Source organism: Silene latifolia, chromosome X, assembly GCF_048544455.1.
Source record: "Silene latifolia isolate original U9 population chromosome X, ASM4854445v1, whole genome shotgun sequence".
Taxonomy (NCBI): Eukaryota; Viridiplantae; Streptophyta; class Magnoliopsida; order Caryophyllales; family Caryophyllaceae; genus Silene; species Silene latifolia.
In genome coordinates, this window is record NC_133537.1 from 149,619,186 (window position 1) to 149,641,855 (window position 22,670).

At 41.8% G+C, this 22,670-nt stretch overlaps 1 protein-coding gene and 1 non-coding gene across 2 annotated transcripts; both read right to left on the bottom strand.

Moving 5' to 3' along the window:
- Nucleotides 1-15,440: 15,440 nt before the first annotated feature.
- On the bottom strand, nt 15,441-16,082 carry LOC141618559 (uncharacterized). The gene is made up of 2 exons (XM_074435663.1): nt 15,897-16,082; nt 15,441-15,779 (listed from the first exon to the last, which is right to left on the bottom strand). Exons 1-2 carry the CDS (start codon nt 16,080-16,082, stop codon nt 15,441-15,443), a joined length of 525 nt encoding a protein of 174 aa, XP_074291764.1.
- A 2,882-nt stretch (nt 16,083-18,964) lies between these two features.
- LOC141625858 (small nucleolar RNA R71) lies at nt 18,965-19,071 on the bottom strand. Its single transcript, XR_012535606.1, has one exon. It is a non-coding gene; the product is annotated as a small nucleolar RNA R71 (small nucleolar RNA).
- Between the last annotated feature and the right edge of the window lie 3,599 nt (nt 19,072-22,670).

Sequence of the window (22,670 nt, forward strand, 5' to 3'; positions counted from 1 at the left end):
GATTTTAACCCGGGTGCGATGATGAGCATCGACTAATTATCGTCAAATGAACTTAAAGCGACTAGTTCATAATCACTTTCAAAACTATTCATGTCAAGCTTGTCAAGTCAAACCCGACACGGGATATTATCAAAATAATGATGATTATTCGAGTCTAGTTCTTCAAATCAACAAATGCGGTCTAAATGACCCTTTCAAACCAAATCGGGTTCAAATACCCATTTCTCAACACGTTTTGTAACGTTTTCAAAAGGTCAGAACACGACATACAACCGTAGGCTGACCCGCGCCTCAAGCAGGCCTTTTCTAACTCATTTTCAGAATTACGGGAGGCCCCTTTACACCGCCGGCTGGCTCGCGCCTCATGTAGCCGTCTGGTACAGGGCCTGTTCCCTTTCCAGCATTAGTCTAGGACGATCCCGACTCCCGTTAGCCCGGATATAGGACGAGACGGATCAAATGACTATTTGCTCATTCAAAATCACATTTGCAAAATGCCTTACTCAGACAAATGAATCACGTTATGCACCCTAAACCTAATACGGTAAATGGATGTTTAATTTGCCTCTTGCATGCAAATCAATCATTAATCCAACCCGACATCTTATACTTGATTCTTGGATTAAATCAACTGACTTTGAAAGCTCTCACATGTTAGGTTTAAATTATTGGATGCGCATCATGCATTTAAACAGTTTTATCAACTTTTGCATTCAACCAACCAAGTTCGATCAGTAGAGGCCGCTACCGCGGGCGGGATTGGGTGTCTGATTAAAGGACTTCCCAATACGTACCTTCACTTCTTACTCAGAAACTTTGGATAGTGGACGACCATATCCAGGGCGTACGAGTGTCATTCTAGAGATAGGATGCTAAAGAGGGACGATTTCCTTATTTTAGTACCTATGTCAAACGCTGCTTTGTGCTTCGATTTGACCGAGGTATAAAGTGGATTTCGAATGGGTTCCAAGCATCCCACAAATGCTTGGTGGAGACTGTAAACATCTCTAATCGTTTAGAGACCCTTACCGAGACGAAACCGACCGATCTAAAACGATCCGTTCGAAAGCATTTTTACGCCGCCGAGCGTGGCTTTCAAGAGACCGCTGCCATTGTCCACAGATCGGCTGGGCATACGCAGGTGGGCCATGTCCACACTACCTTAGATCAAAGCTCTAATAGAAATGCCGCAACCTCAAATGGAGGAAGAAGTTAGAGGATTCCTAGGCAAGGTGCAATACATAAGTCGATTCATATCGAAAATCACCATGATCTGCGGGCCTATCTTCAAGAAGTTAAAGAAAATAAATCACACCATGTGGGATGATGACTGTCAGAAGGCTTTCAATTGAATCAAGGAAATACTAGCCAAACGACCAGTGCTCATGCCACCCCAACGAGATCAACCTCTTGGTTTATATCTCACGGTGACTGAAACGGCCATGGGCGCCATGCTAGCTCAAACCGTAGGAAAAGAAGAAAGAGCTATCTACTACCTTAGTAAGAAGTTCTTGTAGTACGAGTGCAAATACACGCCACTCGAGAAGACGTGCCTCGCTCTTGTGTGGGCAACGAAGAAGCTACGCCATTACATGCTTAGCTACTCCGTTAAAATATACTCCAAAATGGATCCTGTCAAATACCTCTTCGAAAAACCCGTTCTCAATGGACGCTTAGTAAGATGGACTTTGATGTTCTCAGAGTTCGATCTCAAGTAAGTACCTCTGAAAGATATAAAGAGGCGCGCCGTTGCCGAATTCTTCGCAAAAAATTCCATTAATGATACACAAACGATAGACACCTGGTCGTTTCCGGATGAAGATATACTCCAAACCGATGTAGACTCCTGGGACCTATATTTTGATAGAGCATCGAACTTAAGAGGATTTGGAATAGGAGTGTTGCTCATTTCTCCTGAAGGTGAGCATACACCAATCTCTGTCAAACTCGACTTCGAGGTGACAAATAATGCTGCAGAATACGAGGCTTGTCTCATTGGATTGCAAGCGGCAGTAGGTTTAGGCATCAGGAATCTTCGAGTGCATGGGGATTCATCGTTAATCATCAACTAAATTACGGGATCTTGGAAAATCCGAAGTGAAATCTTAGCACCTTATCAAGCTAGAATAGACCAAGTAGCCCAATTCTTCGATCAAGTAACCTACCTACACCTACCTCGAGAGGAGAACCAATTTGCAGATGCTCTTGCAAAACTTGCATCTTTGATTAATATGCCGGATAGCATGGTAGAAATGCCTTTATGCATCGAACGACGGTCAGAACAAGCTTATGTGCACCAAACCACCGATGAAGAGGAAATCACAGAGGAACCTTGGTTCCAAGCGATCCTAAACTTCAAACTCAACGACACCTATCCACCGGATATGGACAAAAGGGGACAACGCGCTATCCGCTTACTAGCTTCCCAATACGTTCTCATGCACGGAGAGTTATACAAAAGAACACATCTTGGTGTAATCCTACGCTGTCTTGATTATTCATAGGCACGAAAAGTGATGGAAGAAGTCCAGGATGGAGAATATGGCCCTCACATGAGTGGACCCATGATGGCAAAGAAAATCGCACGTTTGGGGTATTATTGGACCACAATGGAATCTGATTGCATCAAATATGTAAGACATTGCCACAATTGTCAAATCTTTGGGAATGTGCAACATGTCCCTCCTTCATTGCATTACACCATGACATCTCCCTGGCCATTTTCTGCTTGGGGAATTGACATCATCGGCAAGATCACTAAAGCCAGAACAGGAGGTCACTGTTTCATCCTAGTAGCAATCGATTACTTCACCAAGTGGGTAGAAGCGGCTTCCTACACCAGTCTTACAGCCAAGAACGTGGCAAAGTTCATACAAACCAACATCATTTGTCGATACGGTTGCCCACATGAGATCATCAGTGACAATGGATCCCATTTCCAAGCTGAGACTAAGCAATTGCTAGCCAAGTACAAAATCAAGCATCACCACTCCTCGCCATATAGACCACAAACTAATGGCGCGGTAGAGGCGGCAAACAAAAATGTTGTCACTATTCTCAAGAAAATGATTGACAACTATCGAGTTTGGCCAAGCAAGATACCCTTTGCTTTATGGGGATACCGTACATCTGATAGGACGCCCACTGGGGCCACCTCTTTCTATTTGACCTACGGCATGGAAGCTGTACAACCAGTCGAGCTAGAAATACCATCCTTGCGTATTTTATTCGAAAGTCAAATCCCAAAAGCCGATTGGAAGAGGGATAGATATGAAGAACTCATCGTCCTGGATGAACGAAGATTGCGTGCATTACACAATGTGCAAACATATCAGGCACGTATCAAACGAGCCTTCAAAAAAAGGGTTAAGCCAATGAACATCAAAGAAGGAGACTTGGTCCTCAAATCAATTAGAGCTCTTTTACCTGTCGATCCACGAGGAAAATTCAAACCTAATTGGGTCGGGCCATTTCTAGTCAAATTCATACTTCCAGGGGGTGCGGTTAGGATCACAGACTTAGATGGGAAAGAATTTGCCAACCCAACAAACCTCGACCAACTGAAACGTTACTATGCCGAGACTAGGAGCAAAAACGCGCCTCGCGTAACCTCACGTGTCGCTCTTGTGTCACGAAATAAGCGGCCCTGCCGAAACCAAATTAAGCTAATGTCATCTTGCTCTTGCATTTTGACAATTTGTCATCCTCATATCATCAAATAAACTGGAATGCATTTTAGGAGTAAGTAAAAGCTCATGCTTATTTTCTAAGTTCATTACAAGCTCTTGCTTAGAACAATTAATCTTTTACATTTACTTGAACTACGCGCAAGGGTTTGATTTCATTTTTTAAATGAATACGTAGGCAATCCTTCACAGGATACAACCCATTAATTATTTTAAATGTAAATAGAAGGACATTCGCAAATGCGTCTGGAATTCGACAAGAATAATAATAGAAAATCGTAACGGTTTCATAACCAACCAAGCTCTTTTATTTCATTTCTTTTAATAATAAGACGCTACATAATAAAAGATTTAAAAATAAAAATAGGCTAGGATTCTAAAAACCCCACCTTCTTATTACACTAATAATAATAATAAATAATAATAAAGACTTAGGCTATTCTTCTATTTTCCCTTGGCCTTTGTCATTTTTATAATATTTCTTGTCCCGGCCTCGAGCCGGACGCTCTTGCGCCACTTCCGACCTAATAACCAACGGTCTCTCTCGTGGTATAGCCTTGCCATTCTTGTCAACCACCATCTCGACGGCACGAGAAGTCTCCGGTTTCTTCGAAGGATGAACAACTCGAAACCCGGCTTCTTCCTCTCCCTCAGTCAGATGCTTCTCTTTTTCCTTTTCTACATCACGAACCTTGTAGTCAACAGGCTCGCGTTTCCTCAATCTCTCGCGCTCCTCCGGAGTAGTAGCTTTCCTCCACCGCAGATAGGAATCCGACACCCATAGAGCACTAACAGAAGAATTCAAGAACCATATATTCCTTTGAGCCCATTTGATGGCCCATTCTCTTTGACTCTTAGTAGTAAGGGCCACGGCAGTCTGCGGGACAGTGTCAAGCTTCGGAATCATCTGCATCAATCCAACCTGCCTCATCAAACTCTCCGGGAAGATGCATATCATAAACTTCAAGCCTGGAATGCGCACAGACCGGGTAGGATCCAAGGATGATACTCTAGTGACAAATTTGAGATGCCACCATGGTACGATCCATCTAATCAAGGGACCATCGTCACTCTTCAATTTGTTTTCCCAATAGTTGGAGACTCGAGTGAAGTCCACCATGTAGAGCCTGGTCCTCATCGTGATCGCGCGAGCATGATAAGTAGGAACATTAACTGGGGGCTCGATCAATCGAAGACGCTCCATAGGCCAGACCTACCAAAAGCAGGTATTAGAAACAAAAAAAAAACAAAACAAAAAAAAAAAGAAAAAGAGAAAAAAAAAAGAAAAAAGAAAAAAAAGGAAAAAGTAAAAAAAAAAAAAACGAAAAAAAGAAAAAAAAAAAAAATCTTTTACCTGCAAAATAATGGGACTTCCCAGATAAGGAAGGTCACGGTTGGCTTTCCTGTTATCTAACCCCAACAGGATCTCTCCTAAGCACAGGCAAGTTGTGCTCCTGCGCAGCTCCATTTGCTCAATCAAGCTCAAATAACGAGGATCGCCTCTCAAATCCTCATCAACATGCCCTTGAAAGACATATACATGTAGTAGGCAAAACCCGAATTCCCTTCGCCTGGCAACATAAGAGATAGTGGGATCGACCCTATTGATGAATCGATCAATGAAGTCCAACATTCGCACTCCCTTTGAGGTCACAAGACGGTCCACCTCAGCTCTTGTCAACCCAAGCAAGTCCCTAAACTTGTTCTTATATCCTTGAGAATTAGAGGGAATAGCAGGCAAATGTTCTGGGTCCCAACCACCAATCGCAGTAATTTCTTCGGGAAATGGGCAAATATCGCCTCCGGGGAAGGCAAATACGTGATAATTCGGGTCCCAATAATCAAGACAAGCATCTAGGAACGGTTTGACCACCTTGATCAACTTCAAGCTCAAAAGTGATCCAAAGTTATAAGCACCCATGTCGTGTTTCTCCACATTAGAGAACTCATTTGTCCATTCTTTTAGACGAATTTCAAGAGTATTCATGATGTATGCTTATTTGGAGAGCTTTATGTAAGAAGACGAAGGAAAGACGGAAGAATTATGTGAATAAAACCTCCCTCGACGTCTCTATTTATACTAAAAGCTATTTCCTAAAATCCGTCAGGACGGATACACTGGGGAACAGGCGCAGCACCCGTTGCGTCTCTTCAAAGTGACGCAGCTCTTACTGCGCCTCTTCCTCAGCCTTCTTTCTGTGTTTTTCTGCGTTGGATCTTTCCTAATTCCTCAACTAATAATATTCTATTCATATGGGTTATTATTTTGGTAAATCCGTTAAACTGTCATGTTTCGTGTTTCCTAATCCCACGGGCACGCATTTCGAGGCGATATCGACATTTTTGTCATCTTAGCACGCTTATCCATTTCTTTTTTTATTTTCTTTTGGGGAATCATTTCACTAATTTAATTTATTTATTTTCAAACTTATACATTTTTTTTAATTTTCCTTTTGGGGAATCATTTCACTTTCGTTCCACATTACATTTAAAACTTACGTGTTTCTATTTTTTTCCTTTTTTTAGGGGGTAGCCCTCCCTACCGTCCGATCATTTCCGGCAAATTTTTGCATTTTTGCATTTCCGAGTCGTTGTTTTGCGCTAACTTAGGCCATGTGAACAAATGTATGTTCTATGTGATTTCTGTGTAAATTTCGGCAACATGACGGCATAAACCGTCATCTACCAAACTTGTTCAAAGCTAACCTGCAGGTACAAACAAAGCAACCCAGTAGCAAAGGCTCGAGCCCCAAAACAACGTCCGAATGTCCAAAATGTAGGTCCTAAAAATGTATCAAATGTGCAAAATACAGCCGAAGACAAAAACAACAAGCAAACTACTGCTTGTCGCCGCCTAGCTCAGAAACTCTCACCTCGAGAGCAGCAACCTCAGCGTCGCGGACCTCGAGCTCCCTCAGCAGGCGAGCTGTCTCTTCCCGGGAGTGGGCAAGCTCTCGCTCCAGCTCACGCTCCCTCTGTACACAGCTAGAATTGGCTCATGTCAATCATTTCAAACATAAGGAAAGTTAGAAAATTCCAAAATGCAGTAAACGGAAGGTTCATACCTGACGTCCTCGGCCGCCAACAAGTGCCTCGACGGCATTAGCCCGCAGCCGGTTGGCTACCCTCCACAAAGCCACGAACCGGGATGGCGCAACCTGCATTTCAAAAGAAGAGATTCTTAACAATTGGACAAACTCAAGCAAATCGTTCTTACACAAAATTATACAAGTTAGGAGACTCACCCTCCAAATCAGATGCTGCCACTCGTCCAAGCCATCATCTCTCACCGCCGCATCAAAATCGTGCAGCTCGGAGATCGTCGTCATCCCCGTCGCGTCAGTGTACTCAAAGGTCTCAAGGTACTCTGGGGGCTCGATGCCCGCCGCCTCGACCTCCTGCAAAGTCAAACGACTTCCATTAACCGATGATCATTCATTGTGTTCTCAAAATGATCAAAAGAAAGAGTAACACACTTACCATGACCGGCCAGTACGCCAGCCTCCCGTAGAGGAACGCCGAGTAGTCCTCACCAGGAAGAAGGAGGGCGTCACCACCAACGCCTACCAGGTCAGCCTCCCTCTCAGCCTCAGATGGCTCCCTGAACATCGTCCGAGGAGGATCGATGGAAACCGTCAAGATATCCCGAGAGCACTGACGAGCCAAACGTTAACCCAAGTACCACACAGGACCCATCGACGTCCTAAGCAGCAACCGACTCGTGCCCCTAGGTTGAAACACCTCAGCCACAAAGGGAGGAGCGCCAGCGTAGTCCACCCAAGGCCTAGGCCCCCACTAAGAAAAGCAAACGAAGGGTCATTCATATGATCAGTTCTAAAAAGTAAAGAAGAAAGACAAACAACGCAAGGTGAAGTAATCACGCCGTCCAACTGAAGCGCGTTCACCTCCCGTCGACAGACGTCGTGAAAGGAACGCCGGCTCCTCGTACGGCACATCACCCAATCCCTCACAATGGGATAGGCCCTCTCCACCGGCTTCGTCCACTTGGGCGCGAGGCCCGGAAAGTAGGAGTACACCCACGCCTGTAAAACAAGATAGTCAACAACAATCTTTCGTGATTCGATAAGAAAAGTAAATGACCTTTCATGAAATAAGATGAAGGTTTATACCTCCAACAACAGTCCAGGGCCAACAGCGGCAGGAGAAGTCCCCTTCTCTATCAACTCCGGACGAACCATGGCCCTCATAAAGCGAATGAGGACCGCAAACTAGCAGTGACCCAGTCCCAACGGCTTAGGTCGCTCAGAAAGAAACGTAAGGAGCTTCGTCGATAGCCTCTATCCCTTGTCTCCGAGGTAGATCGAAGACAAGAACCACCAGAGCCACAAACGGACTCTCTGCTCTGCATTACTTGGAGGAGGAGCCATCTCCCTCCCCTCGATCGTCACCGACGCAGAGGTATTCCCTGCAAAATAATCCCGGATGTAAGAACTAGGCACCAATCCAGGAACCGCAGCAGCCTTCGGCATCAAGTTCCAGCCGATCAATCTCCTAGCTTCAGCCGAGTCTACCCTCATGGCTGTCTCCGGCCACTCCACCACCTCAGTCCCACACGGCAAACCAGAAATCATGCCGTAATCCTCCAACGTGACCCCCACCTCACCAAAAGGCATGTGAAATGTGGAGGTCGTGTCCCAAAACCGGTCAAAGAAAGCTCGAACTAGGCTGAGGTTATCCCAAAGCTTCCTCCTCGTGATATCCCTCCAAGCCTGCACCAAAGAAGCGAACGCTCCCCACTCGATGATGGCTCGCTCCTCAGCCGACAACCTCTCGTAGCATCCCATCGCCGTCGTGTAGCCCGAGAACGATCTGATGTTCCCGGCCTCCTATTTGGATTCAAAACAAAAGCTATCTTTATCTTGAAGGAAGAAGAAAAGGAATAACAAGAAGAAATGAAAGAAGATGAATGAAGAGTGATAAATTCGATTGACCAAGCTCTTCACCGTCTTGTAGGACAGGTGACCCTCTGCAGCCCAAAGTACGTGCCTGTTGTCCCAAGTCTCAGCCCACGCAGGTGCTCCCCTCAGCTGGCGACCACCCCGTCCAACGTTGGCCCATCTCGGGGCTTCCCCCTCCTCAAGAATCTCCTCCTCAAGGACCTCGTCCTCAGCAGACGTCACCGCGGCGGTAAAAGCCTGCTCTAACGCCTCCTCAAGCGAACGAGAAGGGTTAAGAGCTGTGTCCACATCCATGGGAGCTTTCCCTGACGTTGAAGCCTCATCACCTGCAAAATTAAAGTGAATTTAGGCCGCGTCAAGTGACGACAAGCCTTAATTATGGGATTTTCGAGTTTTCGGAGCTCTGAAATCGCTCTTTTTCCGCCATCTTTGGCAATTTTCCCAAAAACTCGTCGGCTCATGTGGTAATTTGGGTCAAGTCAAGCCTAAGTTGAAGCCTAGTCATGGGTTCAAGTCGGAATTTCGACAGCATTTCGTTATAACGGCGATTATGCACTAGAAAGTGTCCTGAAAAAGCCGTCACAAATCAAAATTCCGAGATTATAAGAAGTTTACCCATCATACAAGGATTCTAAATGTCAAGTTTCATCACAAATGGGTAATCCTAGGGCTATTTTCGAAGCGATTTACGGTTTAGCTGTGAGACCGTCTCAATTTCACTCAAATGCTCAAAACTCAACGAAAATTCGAAACAAATACATGGTTATGATCCTTATACTACTAATTAGCCATTTACAATGTCAATTTTACAAGGAAAATTCATTTGGGGGAAAAGCCCCAAATTTTCGATATAATTAGGGTTAAAACCCTGATTTTGTCGGTCCAATTTTATCAATTATAGAAGATTAATGCAAGAATAATACACATACCTCGAGTAGTCATGGCAAATGCGAGTTTTTTGATCAAATTTTGACGAAAATAGTTGGAATTTGAGAGAGTAATTAGAGACTTATATTTCGAAAATATGAAACAAAACCACTATTTCATCGGGTTTTTACTCAGGAATGCCACGCTCAGGAACAGACGCAGCAGGTGCTGCGCCTCTTCCAAGGGACGCAACTCTTGCTGCGCCTCTTCCTCAGATTCCCTCCATAATAATTTTCGAAGGTTCGTTATAAGTTCGTTATTTCGTGGGCCTATCTTTGGTGCGCCTCTTCCACGATGTCATATCGCATATTCGGTCCGTTTGACATTTATTCTTCACCCGGACCCGTGTTTCCAAGGCAACTGAAAACTGTCATATTTTTACCAAGACCTTGCTTGTCACAACGAGTGAATATTCTCTGACAGGTGTTTCGACACACCTCTGTTATGTTCCCCCAGCGAGAGTACACAGACAGACATTCCCTCTCGAGACATGGAGATCAGTTCCCGATTATGTTCCCCCAACGAGAGTTCGCGGACAAGCAATCGTCCCTCTCGAGACATGGAGATCAACATCGACCCCAAGCTCTTCTGAAGTTTGTTTGAAGCCGACCCAAGCAGGTTTCTCCCAGCAGTTCTTGACTACGTCCTGCTGCCTCCTCCCAATATCGCGTTTTGTTTCCCCTGGAGTTTCAAGGAATTTCAGGTATGGTCTCTTCTTATGGCTGGCAAGCCTCCTTACGTAGTCTAATGGACTTTAAACGACCCTCCTCGATAGTCAACAGACTCTAAAATGTTCCCAATGACAAGTCCTTGGTTCAGACCCCTTGAACCGCCTCGCGTCGCCAAAGTCGTCAGGTTGTAATCTTTGATTGACCTGATGGCTATACTTTGACTTTTGCCTTGTCCAAGCCTCAGTCAAAGTGGGGGCTCTGTAGATACCTCATTTCTGCACCTCCCGCAAACCACCCGGTGATGATTGGGCCGCATGTTTGGTATACAGAACGATTTGTGACAGTTCATAAGTTTATCGTCAAGTGATCGCTCAAACACTTGTGTCTACCTCTTAATTGTCATCTACGTGTCGATACAGTTGTTTTGGCAGTAATTAGAGTACATTTGGAGTCCAGGTCAAAAAACCGTCTTCATTTTCTAATAACCGAGTCAGAATGTTCTGGAATGTTCCGGATATTTCTATTCCATATTTTCAAATATTTTTATCTTTGGTAAAATATCTCCCGCAATATTCACACAAAATATTAAGGAAATGAGATTAATCCGCTATTCCATAATAGAAACGCGGAAATCTTTCTTCCGCAGGAGGAAACCATTGAGGAAAGGACGCAGCAAGTACTGCGCCTCTTCCAACAGACGCAATGCCTGCTGCGCCTCTTCCTCAGTCATTTTCTGCGTATTTTCCGTATCTTTTCGAGATTCACTTCCAAAGTTTCTCTGAAAACCCTACTTCCTCCGTGTGATTAGTATAAATAGAGACCTTCGGTCTCACATATTTCTCACGCGAGTGTCCACCCTTCTCTTCTTCCTTTGCATTCTAGACCACGTTCTTACTTTTTGGCGTCTACGTGCTTGTACTTTTGACCACGTAAGCTCAGATCTTTCTGAGTACCAGCCTCGTTTTGCATGACCGACCAATTTGACCAACTCCACATCAATCAACTTAATCAATCTGTTTAATTCCTCCTAGAGGGCACTTTCGTCTACATTCGAGTCGAGCATCACTAAACGTTAACTTAGTTCATCTCGTTTCGTCAAACATGTAAGTCTGAGGGTGTAAATCCTTCCTTTGTTTATTGTTCTTTATTTATTATAATCATTAATGTAATATTTATGTCGAAAGTATTCTTAAAACTGATTTGTAAAACCTCGTTTCAAACCCTTTTTACGGATTATCAGAGGACAACCATCGAGAAAGGACGCAGCAACTGCTGCACCTCTTCAAAGGGACGCAGTACCTGCTGCGCCTCTTCCTGAGGCTGCCGCAGTTCCCGCTTTCTTTCTTCTTCCTTCGTCTTTTGTTGTCTGTTCGTTTTCGTTTTCTTTGTTTGTTCATTATTTTATCGACACAATAATATGAGTATAATAATTTTAGCATGTAAATAATTCATTATTAATTAATTCATCATTAAATCCCGACTTAAATCCCTTATAATTCATATTTGCGGGTTTTCGTCATTAAAGTCAATTCGGGTTTTTGGAGATTCGATTCATCTATATTGAGTCTCTGGAATTCGCCTTTGATATACTTTCATCTGTTATTTGTCGTCACCATCATTAATCCATCATTAATAACCTGTTTAGTCCAATTAATTTGATTAGTTTGTTAACTTATAATTAAGAATCTTATAAATCTTGTATATAATTCGTTCTAATTAGTTTCATTCATGCTTTATCTTTTTTATGACCTCAATCGCATGTAAATAATATTTTACTCACTTCCATCCGAGTCAATTATCTATTAATCAACCATTAAAATCACCAATGAACATTAACGAGTTGCGGTTCTTGCTTCACAGCCAGAACTCAACCCAGGAACAGACGCAGCGACTGCTGCGCCTCTTCCAAGGGACACAGCTCTACTGCGCCTGTTCCCGGTTGATTTATGTCCCTGAACTCCCGTTTTTCCTTTGACCTAGTTTAATTACGTATTTAATTAACTATTAGTCGTATTATCACCTAATTTCTGTTCGTTTATTTATTTATTTATTTATTTATTCTTTCTTTTCTAAAATTATCCGTTTTAAATGTATTTTCGACGTAAATCAATAAATCCGATGTAATTATTGTATTTTTTCTTTATTGTATTTTTTTGTTATATTTCTTTTATTGTATTGTTTGTATGCTTTCACACGCAATCGATCTAAATCTCTACCTCGACATTAATTGTATGTTAAATTACGTGTTAACCGACTTAGTTAATTCTCACATGCTAGGATTAATTTATTGGATGTTGCATAGCATGTATATAATCGACAATATATCGAGTATAGATAATTTCACTAATCATTAGTAGAGGCCGCTATCGAGGCGGGCGGGATTAGGTGTTCAATCAAAAGAGCTTCCAAAAACGTACCCTCACCCCTTACTCCAGATCTCGGTGAACATCCGTGTTCATTGGCATCCACGAGAGTCATTCTAGACATAGAATTCTAAGGGTGACACGAGTGCTTAGTGTTCATGTCATTACTTTGTGTCTTGACATGACACGAGGTATTCGAACGGTTTCCAATTTTCCACAATAAATTGGTGGCGACTCCACAAATGCAAACAAACAAAGAGTGAAAAGCTTGCTTCGCTTTTCGCCCCCGTGGGCCCGCGTCCACAGGTAGATGGCAAGCTTTGCGATAGACTAAACGGTACGGTGATGGACCAATCACGGTTTTGAATGCAGTATGGTAAGCCCATAAGGTGTCATCAAACTTACGACTCCAATATTTTCTTTTCTTGCTCACTACCTTCTCCAAGATTGACTTCAACTCTCAATTAGAAACCTCCACTTTCCCACTAGTTTTTGGATGATAGCCCAATCCTCTACGGTGTGTAACGCCATATTTCTTCAATAAAGAATTAAGATGACGCTCATTAAAGTGCTTACACCTATCACTAATGACTGTGCGAGGGACTCCAAACCGCGGGAAGATAATCTTCTGAAACAGCTTGACCACTGCTTTAGCATAACAAGTAAGAGTGACAATGGCTTCCACCCATTTAGAGACATAATTAAAAGCTACTAATATGTATTGGTTCCCATGAGATGTAGGGAACGACCCTTGGTAGTCAATACCCCAAACATAAAAAATCTCCACCTCCAAGATCCCAGTTTGAGGTATCTCATGCCTTTGCAAAATATTACCTGTTCTTTGACTCGCATCATAAGAACGGACAAAACTAGTAGCATCCTTCAAGATAGTTGGCCAAAAGAAATCCGACTGCATCACCTTAACAAAGGTCCTAGATGGACCATGGTGACCACCATAGGAAGAAGAGTGATAGTGAGAAAGAATGGCATGTACCTCACCCTCTGGAATACAGCGTCTATAGATAACATCAGTGCACTCTCGTAACAAATATGGGTCATCCCCGAAATACCGCTTCACATCATGCATAAATCTCTTCTTCTGCTGATAAGATAAGCCAGGAGAAAGAATACCTCCAACCAAATAATTGGCATAATTAGCAAACCACGGAGTGCCCGTAGTAATAGCAAGTAGATGGTCATCTGGAAAAGAATCATTAATAGGCAATAAATATCCTCCTGCAAATCTCAGGCGAGACAAATGTTCTGCAATTACATTCTCTGTGCCCGACTTATCGTGAATTTCCAACTTAAACTCTTGTAGCAATTAAATCCAACGAATAAGTCTCGGTTTAGCTTCTTTCTTATCCAATAAATACTTCAGTGTTGCATGGCCATGATGAATTATCATCTTAGAACCCACAAGATAAGCTCTAAATTTGTCTAAAGAATAGACAACTACAAGAAGCTCCTTCTCTGTAGTAGCATAATTGATTTGTGCAACATCTAGAGTCTTACTTGCATAATAAATAGCATGCAACACTTTATCCTTTCTTTGACCTAAAACGGCTCTAATTGCATAATCACTGGCATCACACATGATCTCAAGAGGTAGATTCCAATCTGGAGACTGGATTATTGGAGCTGAGATAAGAGCCTGTTTAATCATGTCAAAAGACATAACACACTCATTAGTAAACACAAAAGGGGCATCTTTATGGAGAATCTGGGTTAGGGGTTGAGTAATTTTTGAATTTTTTTTAATAAAGCAGCGATAGAATCCTGCATGACCAAGAAAACTTCGCACACTTTTAACATTAACCGGGTACCGTAGTCGCTCAATCACCTTAACCTTAGCTTTATCCACTTGGATGCCTCTACTTGACACCAAATGACCAAGTACCACCCCTTCAGTAACCATGAAGTGGCCTTCTCTCAGTTCAGCACAAGATTGCTCTACTCACAGCGCTGCAAAACCTTAGTCAAATTTCTCATGCAAACATGAAATTCAGTACCATAAACACTGAAATCATCCATAAAGACTTCCATAATGGAGTCTATGTAATCTGAAAATATGGCCATCATATAACTCTGAATGGTAGCTGGGGCATTGCATAAACAAAATGGCATCCTCCTATAAGCAAATACACCATATGGACAAGTAAACGTAGTCTTTTCCTAATCATCAGGATGAATAGGTATCTAAAAGAATCCAGAGTAGCCATCTAGGTAGCAAAAATAATTATGACATGCTAGTCTTTCTAACATATGATCAATGTACGGTAAAGGGAAGTGAACTTTTTTAGTAGCTGAGTTCAACTTCCTATGATCTATGAACATCCTCTATCCTGTGACAAGTCTAGTAGCAATTAAATCATTTTTATCATTGTTTACTACTGTTGTACCTCCCATCTTATGCACGAACCGGACAGGACTGGCTCACTTAGAATTAGAAATAGAATATATAATGCCAGCATCAAGTAATTTTTGTACCTATTTCCTCACCACCTTCTGCATTGGAGGATTTAATCGTCTCTCCCCTTGCACTAGGCTTATTACCTTCTTCCAGATGAATACGGTGCATACAAAAAGCAGGACTCATACCTTGTAAATCATCAATGCTATACCCAATAACCTTTTTATGATTTCTCAAAACAGACAACAAAGCAGAAAGTTGGCTTTCAGTTAGGCTAGCATTCACAAATACTAGGTTCATTTCACAGTCATCTAAAAATAAAAACTTAAGCCGAGAAGGAAGGGTTTACGTTCAGGTTTCTTTACCTCGGTAGCTTTAGATGGGCTACCTAAGATATAAACCTTTTGCTTATGGCATTCCTCTCTAGTCCGCAACTTCTCAATCTCATTAACTTCTTGACTCTATGAACCCGTCTCAGCAGCTGAATCAGATAATAGGGCAATCTCCAGATGATCCTTATTTAAGCACAAAGCAAGACACTCATCAATATTCATATCAACAACATCAATACTATGACAGGTTTCTTCTATCATGGGGTGTTTCAAAGCCTTTTCCAAGTTAAAAATAATTGTATCATCCCCTACACCTAATGCCAGTCTCCCTTTCCTAACATCTATAACCGCCCCCGGTGTGTGAAAGAATGGTCTACCCAAGATGATAGGAATTTGGGTGTCCTCAACCATATCTAAAACAACAAAGTCAACTGGAATGAAAAATTTCCCTACTCTGACTAGAACATCCTTTAACATACCCAAAGGATGTTTAATAGATCACTCAGCCATCTGTAAGGTCATATTAATAACACTAAGTTGACCCATATTTCACTTTTTTTATATAGAATACAGCATAACACTGACATCAGCTACTAATTCACAAAGAGCTTTACTAATAGCAAGATGACCGATATGAGAAGGAATAGAAAAACTCCCTAGATGCTTTAGCTTAGGTGGTGAGTTGGCTTGCATAACAGCGATGCACTTTTGAGTAAATGCAACCTTCTCTGCTTTATTAAAGGACCTCTTCCTTGTCAATATCTCTTTCATGAATTTCGCATAAGTCGGCACTTGATTGATCCACTCAGTAAGTGAAACACTCACTTATAAATTCTTCACTACCTCCATGAATCATCCGAATTGCTTATCTAACTTAGATTTTTGTTGTCGGTGCGGAAAAGTTAATGCAATAGTAATCGGCTCGGCTTCCTTTGCTTTAATCATACATTTGGAAACACCGTCATCAGTTACAGGGGTTACTCGATCGAGTAACCTATTTCCTAGAGAATTCTCATCACCAGCCGAGGGTACTCAACCGAGTCCGTCACCACTCGATCGAGTATCATATGGGATCGTGACTTTCTCGCTTTTCTTCTTGCCTCGTGTTTTAGTTTATTTTGATTCTTTCTCGTTATCACTTAGCTCCAAGTTGCCCAATGCCTTACGATGCATGTAGGGTACCTCATCTTCATTGGTTTTTATATACGGACCTTGATAAGTAGCATTATTCCTCATATGAATCGCTTTAGCTTGCTCATGAGCTTGTTTACCTTGAGGATTGATGTGACCATAATTAGCGCATATTTAGCCCCCGAATTAGCCTTGTTCCCATGCTTTTTAGTGCATATTTGGGTCATTTCTTATCTTTAGTTCTTTGTTTTGCATATTCTTTGAGATTTTGATCCCTTGGTAGGAAAGGAGTAAGAATCTTGCATTTTCATGGCAAAACGAGACTAAATTGATCGAATCCAATGACCAAGCATCAAGGAGAGACAAGATTAGAAGGCCTTTGTACATATTATACTAGATGAGCAATGTTGAGAAAGGATCCTTGAGTCCCCAAGGAAATCCCCAAGGAATTTATGAAGAAAAGGGAAGAAAAGAAGAAGAAATCTTGCTGAAGAACAATCCGTGCGGATTGACTACAATCCGGCCGTCCTCCACCTGCACAATCCGTGCGGTTTCATACAAGACGCTCGGGTTAGCTCTGCCACAATCCGCCCGGATTCATCCAAAGCCGCTCGTGTTCCACCGCCAGAATCCGCCCGTCCCGACACTAATCCACTCGGATTCCTCTACAGCGCAATTTCGCCTTCTCCAAGCTACAAAGAAAGAAGCCCTTCCTTCGAAAAATATCGGCTCCTCCCTGCTCAATCTAAAAAGTGTAATTACTAGTTTAGCCCTTAGTTAACCCTAATGCATCCCCCTAATCTCAACTATAAATACCCCATTAGTCTAATTAGAAGAGCATGTTCTTCTTATCAATTCTTAGAGTAGTTAATACCAATCAAATATCTCTTTAATTTTGTAATCAACAATTAATCAAGTTCTAATACAAGTTTTATTTCCTTAATCTCTCTTTTGTTCATCCTTTATTTTGGGTAATTGAAGATTATTTGGGTTATTATTGGGAGATTGACAACCTCTCAATCAAGCATCAAGTACTTCTTTTATCTTTGCTTTATTATTGGAATCATTAGTAGGTATAATTCTCTTAATCCCTTTTTAATTATTGTTAATTACTTTCATTTATTCATCATGTTTCATTTTATTGGTATGATTGACAACCTTGCTAGCATGATCAACATGATAATGAGTGAGTAGTCTCTTAGCTAGGGTTAATGGGTGATTAGGGGAAACCAACATAGGGAATGATTCATGCTTAAATTAATATGCTTTCATGTTTTATTTGCTTGCTTGTTTTGATCTCAACTTATGCACATGTTATATTTAATGAAATGCTAAGCCTATGAATCCTTGCATTTACCACCATCTCCTATCTTTTCAATAAGACTTGTAAGACATAACCCAACTCGAGTCTCATTAGACCATGCATGTTGTTAAGTAGGGAAGACTAAGTCGACTTGTAGGTGTTGTACAATCTAATCGATTCGGCTCCAGGACCCAAACTTTCCTAGGATTGTAAGATATAACCCAACTCAATCCATCACAACAATAATTGCTTGCTTATAATTTGAGAACATGTTTGTATGATCAATTCCCATGATTCCCCTATGACCCCATGACACCCTAGTGCTTTTTAATCAATTGTTTACAACCCTTTAATTCATCTTGCTCGTTTCAATACCCGTCCCTTGGGATCCGACCTTTACTTGCCATTTTACTAATTGTAGAGTTGTTTGTGAAGCTATAAATTGTGTTTTGATTCGGACGTGACCCAGCGACCACACCTTAAATTGTGAACACGAAACGGACCGATCAAAAATGGCGCCGTTGCCGGGGACGGTGTTTACTTGATTTAGATTTCCTTTTATTGTTATTAGTTGTGTCTTTCTTCGCCTTGAGGAAGTAAAACTCCTCAAGGTTTGTTCTAATTGTTTTTGAGTTGTTTGATATTTTGCATGTCTAGAAGGTCACAAGGTGATTTGTTACCTTTTGACCGTGAAATTGAAAGAACCTTGACAAACAATAGGAGATTTGCTAGGAGGAATTTGAGAGGTATTAGTGAGGTTGTTCAATCAACTATTGAGTTCATCAACCCTTTCGCAATAGAAGGAGAGGAGAACCCATTACACAATACCCCACAAAATCAACCTACAATGCCTAAATTCTCATCACATTCCGTACTCACCGAGGAGAACCTACCCAATGGTACTCCTACACCACAACATCTAACCGGAAATTTTATTGCCAAATCCGCCTTTATCCAATTAGTCGAAAGGAGCCAATTTAGGGGGATGCCTAGTGAAGACCCTCATTCTCATATGGAAACCTTTTGCGACTATTGTGATGCAATCTCTCAAACCGGTGTGACTCAAGACCAAATTCGATGGGTCTTATTTCCTTTTTCTCTAATCGGCACCGCGAAACAATGGTTGAAGGGCCTTGACAAGGCCACTCTCGGAATAGATTCTTGGAAGAAGTTGGCTCTAGCTTTCTACAAAAAATTATACCCACCGAAAAAGACTAACATGCTAAGAGCTCAAATTACGGGTTTTAAGCAAAGGGATGAAGAATCTTTGTATGAAGCTTGGGAGCGATTCAAGGGAATTTGTCGCTCATGTCCTCACCATGGACTTAGCGAATGGTTCTTGGTACAACAATTTTGGAACGGTTTATATGAAGATTCAAGGAACATTTCTCAACATGGGATCAAATGGAATGTTCACCGAAGTTGATGACAATCAAACATGGAACGAAATTAAGGAAATGGCGGTCCATAACTCACATTATAGTAGACCTCGCAAGGCTACTAGAGGAGGAAAGCACGAAGTGGACTCCGTTACTCAATTGGGTGCTCAACTTAGTGCTCATATTGACACAATCAATTTGAAGTTTGAAAAAGCTATGGCTAGACTTGAAGAAGTCTCAAAATCACCAAAGCATCATGTTAATGCCATGACGGCATCCTCATCAATCCCAAGTGGGATATGTGAGAATTGTGGAACTTTGGAACATGACCAAAGTGAATGTAGGGGAAAAAATGAACAAGTGAATGCTTTCCAAGCATACAAGAGTGGTACCCCTTATTCCAACTATTACAATGAAAACACCAAATTCCATCCAAATCTCTCATACAAAAGCCAAAATGTTCAAAAGTCTCAAACAACATACACTCCACCACCCATGAGAAACCAAAATCAAAGACCCTTTTACAATCAAAACCAAGGTTAGCAAAATCAAAATCCATACAATCACCAAAATGACCAAGGTTTTGATGTCCAAAAAGCGGTCCTCCAAATGCAAAAGAATCAACAAGAATTTTTCACTCAAATGCAAAAAGATAGTCAAGCAAAGGAAACCACCATCAACAACATTCTAGCTCACACCAAGATGTTGGAAACACAATTGACTCAACTAGCATCTTCAAGCTCACAAAGACAAAAGGGGCAATTACCACCTCAAAGTAATCCCCCAAGACATGAAACGGTTAGTGCCATTCACTTGAGAAGTGGTACAAAGTATGAAGCACCGAAGAAGCAAGTTGAGGATGAAGTTGTGGAAGCTAGTGATAAGGAAGAAATTGTGCAAAACTCCAAAGATGGAGAATCATCAAAAGAAGAAATTTCAAAGAAAAATGAAGACAAGGTCAAGGAGAAGGAGCCCATTGTGATTAAACTTCCTTTTCCAAGTCGTCAAGCCAACCCCAAATTTGATGACCAACTTGGAAAGTTCATGAAAATTGTGAAGAATTTGGAAGTCTCAATTCCTTTCACGGAATTAATAAATCACGTGCTGGCCTATGCGAAATACATGAAAGATATCCTCACAAAGAAGAAGTCAATTCGGAAACTTGAGACTATCGCCTTCACTAAGGTGAGTAGTGCAATACTTCAAGGGAGTTCACCTCCAAAACTAAAGGATTCGGGAAGCTTCTCAATACTGTGTACCATTGGCGACAGAACGATCAACAAAGCCCTATGTGATCTAGGGGCTAGTGTGAGTGTTATGCCGTACTCGGTGAGTAAAAGGTTGGGGATGGGAGAGCTTAAATGCACCACCATCACACTCCAAATGGCCGATAGATCGACGAAGACACCATTAGGGATATGGGAAGATGTCCCCGTGCGAATTGGGAAGTTTTTCATCCCGGTGGACTTTGTCATTGTTGATATGGAGGAAGATTCCAACATTCCAATCATTCTAGGAAGACCTTTCCTACACACCGCGGGTGCGGTGATTGATGTGAAACATGGTGACCTCACTCTAGAAGTGGGAGATGAAAGCATAACCTTTAATCTTGACAAGACTATGAGAGCTCCTCGTTTGCATGAACCGTGTTTCATGATCGATCATTATAGCCAAAAGGATGAGAGGAAGAAATCGGAACTCCAATGGAAGAAGAAAATTGAAGATGTTCCATTCAAAGAGCAAGTGAATTGTGACAAGGAGAGCTTGCAAAGCTCATCAAATCAATCAAAGAAAAAGAGGATGGCCTCATTGGACAAGAGAGGAATTTGGGAGAGTTGTCTCCATCAAATCAAGAGATTTTCAATGATCAACTTAATGAAGTTTGTGGTCTTTGGGACGACGAATTTAAAGGGATTTTTAATCCCTACATTGGTAATGCCATCAATCAAGACCGACAATAAGGGCCAAAGTCTATTGAAGAGCTCTATAACAATAATGAACAAGCTTTTGATTACTTTTTCAAGGTGTTGAGCAACATCAACAACACCTTGAACATGCCCCCTTGACATCTCATCAAGAATGAGAGTTTGGTGGAGTCCTCCCTAAACCACCGTTTGTAAATATTTCTAAGTCCCTAACTCGCATTTCAATTATTGTATTGCATTTTTGTCATCTTTGGATTTTTATTACTTTGATCAAGATAATTGTTATGTTTGAGAGAAGTGAGGGAGGGACTAATAATTTCAATTGATGTGTAGTGCTTTAGCTTAGTGTGGGGATAGCAATTGCCTAGGCTATCCATGCCTTAGTAGTGCCCCCACAATGAAGAACACAAGATATAAAGAAGAATGGAAGAATGATAAGGGATACGCATTGTACACGGATAGAACTGAATCCGGGTACAAAGGGGGCGAATCCGAGCGGATTCAGGGAGAATCCGCCCGTCTAGCACAATCCGAGCGTATTGTGTAGAAGACGCACGTCCCTATGAGCTGAATTTTTGAAAGATTTTTGACTGTAAGAGAATCCGGGCGTCCTGAACAGCAATCCGCTCGTCTCTGAAAATCCGCCCGTCTTGTGAGGAAGACGCCCGTCTTCTCTGCCGAGGAAAACAAGAAAAATTCTGGATGAAATCCGTCCGTCTTCGAAGAATCCGCCGTCCCGTGTCGGCGAATCCGAGCGTCTTCTCTTAAAGACGCCCGTCTTTAGGCGAGTTTTTCCCAACCAGAAAGTGCGAGAATCCGCCCGTTTTGAGCGAAACCGCACGGATTGCCCCCTGCGATTCAATTTTTCGGGCTTTATAAAACCCCTCCCACCTTCATTCATTCATTCATTCATTCATAACACTACTCAAAAACATCAAAACCCTCATCCTCTCCATCACAAAAACAAAATTCCTCAACTACATTCACCAAAATCAAATCAAATCATCCTTTTAATAACAAATCATTCACTCCTTTTTCAATAAAAATCAAAACCAAGCACAAAATCTTCAACCTTTGAGTCGATTTTAGAATTCATAAAGGCAAAGCCTTTCACCTTTAAATCGATTTGGGTACACTACAAATTGAAGATTTTTCATTCTTTTCTTGGTTAATTCATCAATGGCAAGGACTAAGGGAGCAACAAAGGCAACAAAGGCACCAAAGGCTAAGACACTTTCACAAAGGAAAAAGGCTCTTCAAGCAAAGAAAGCATTGGCTATGGTGGTAGCAACCCCAAACTTGGAAGTGCAACAACAACAACAACCTTCTATGGGAGCAACAACATCTACGACTCCGGAAATTGATCAACTTTTGCATTATCCGGAGGTAACTTTTATTTCCGAAACCCATAGAGATACTTTTGCCAAGTTTGCTAGGAAATCATTTCAATCCACCAAGTTTATTTGTGAAGATACCTTAGATAAGTTGGGTGTTCTTGAGCAAACTAGAGCCTTTTTCAAAGCAATGGGGTTGAAGAAATTGTTTGAATCAAAAGAATTGACATACCCCTCCCTTACCTTGGAATTTTTGAGTTCTTTGAAAGTAACCAAAGTTGAGACTA

Excerpts from the sequence above, each read along its gene's own strand:
- LOC141618559 (XM_074435663.1), bottom strand. The coding sequence starts at position 16,082 with ATGAAAGAGATATTGACAAGGAAGAGGTCCTTTAATAAAGCAGAGAAG. Across the intron at positions 15,780-15,896 it reads TTTGTGAATTAGTAGCTGAT|GATGTTCTAGTCAGAGTAGG; the intron begins GTCAGTGTTATG and ends GGTATGTTAAAG.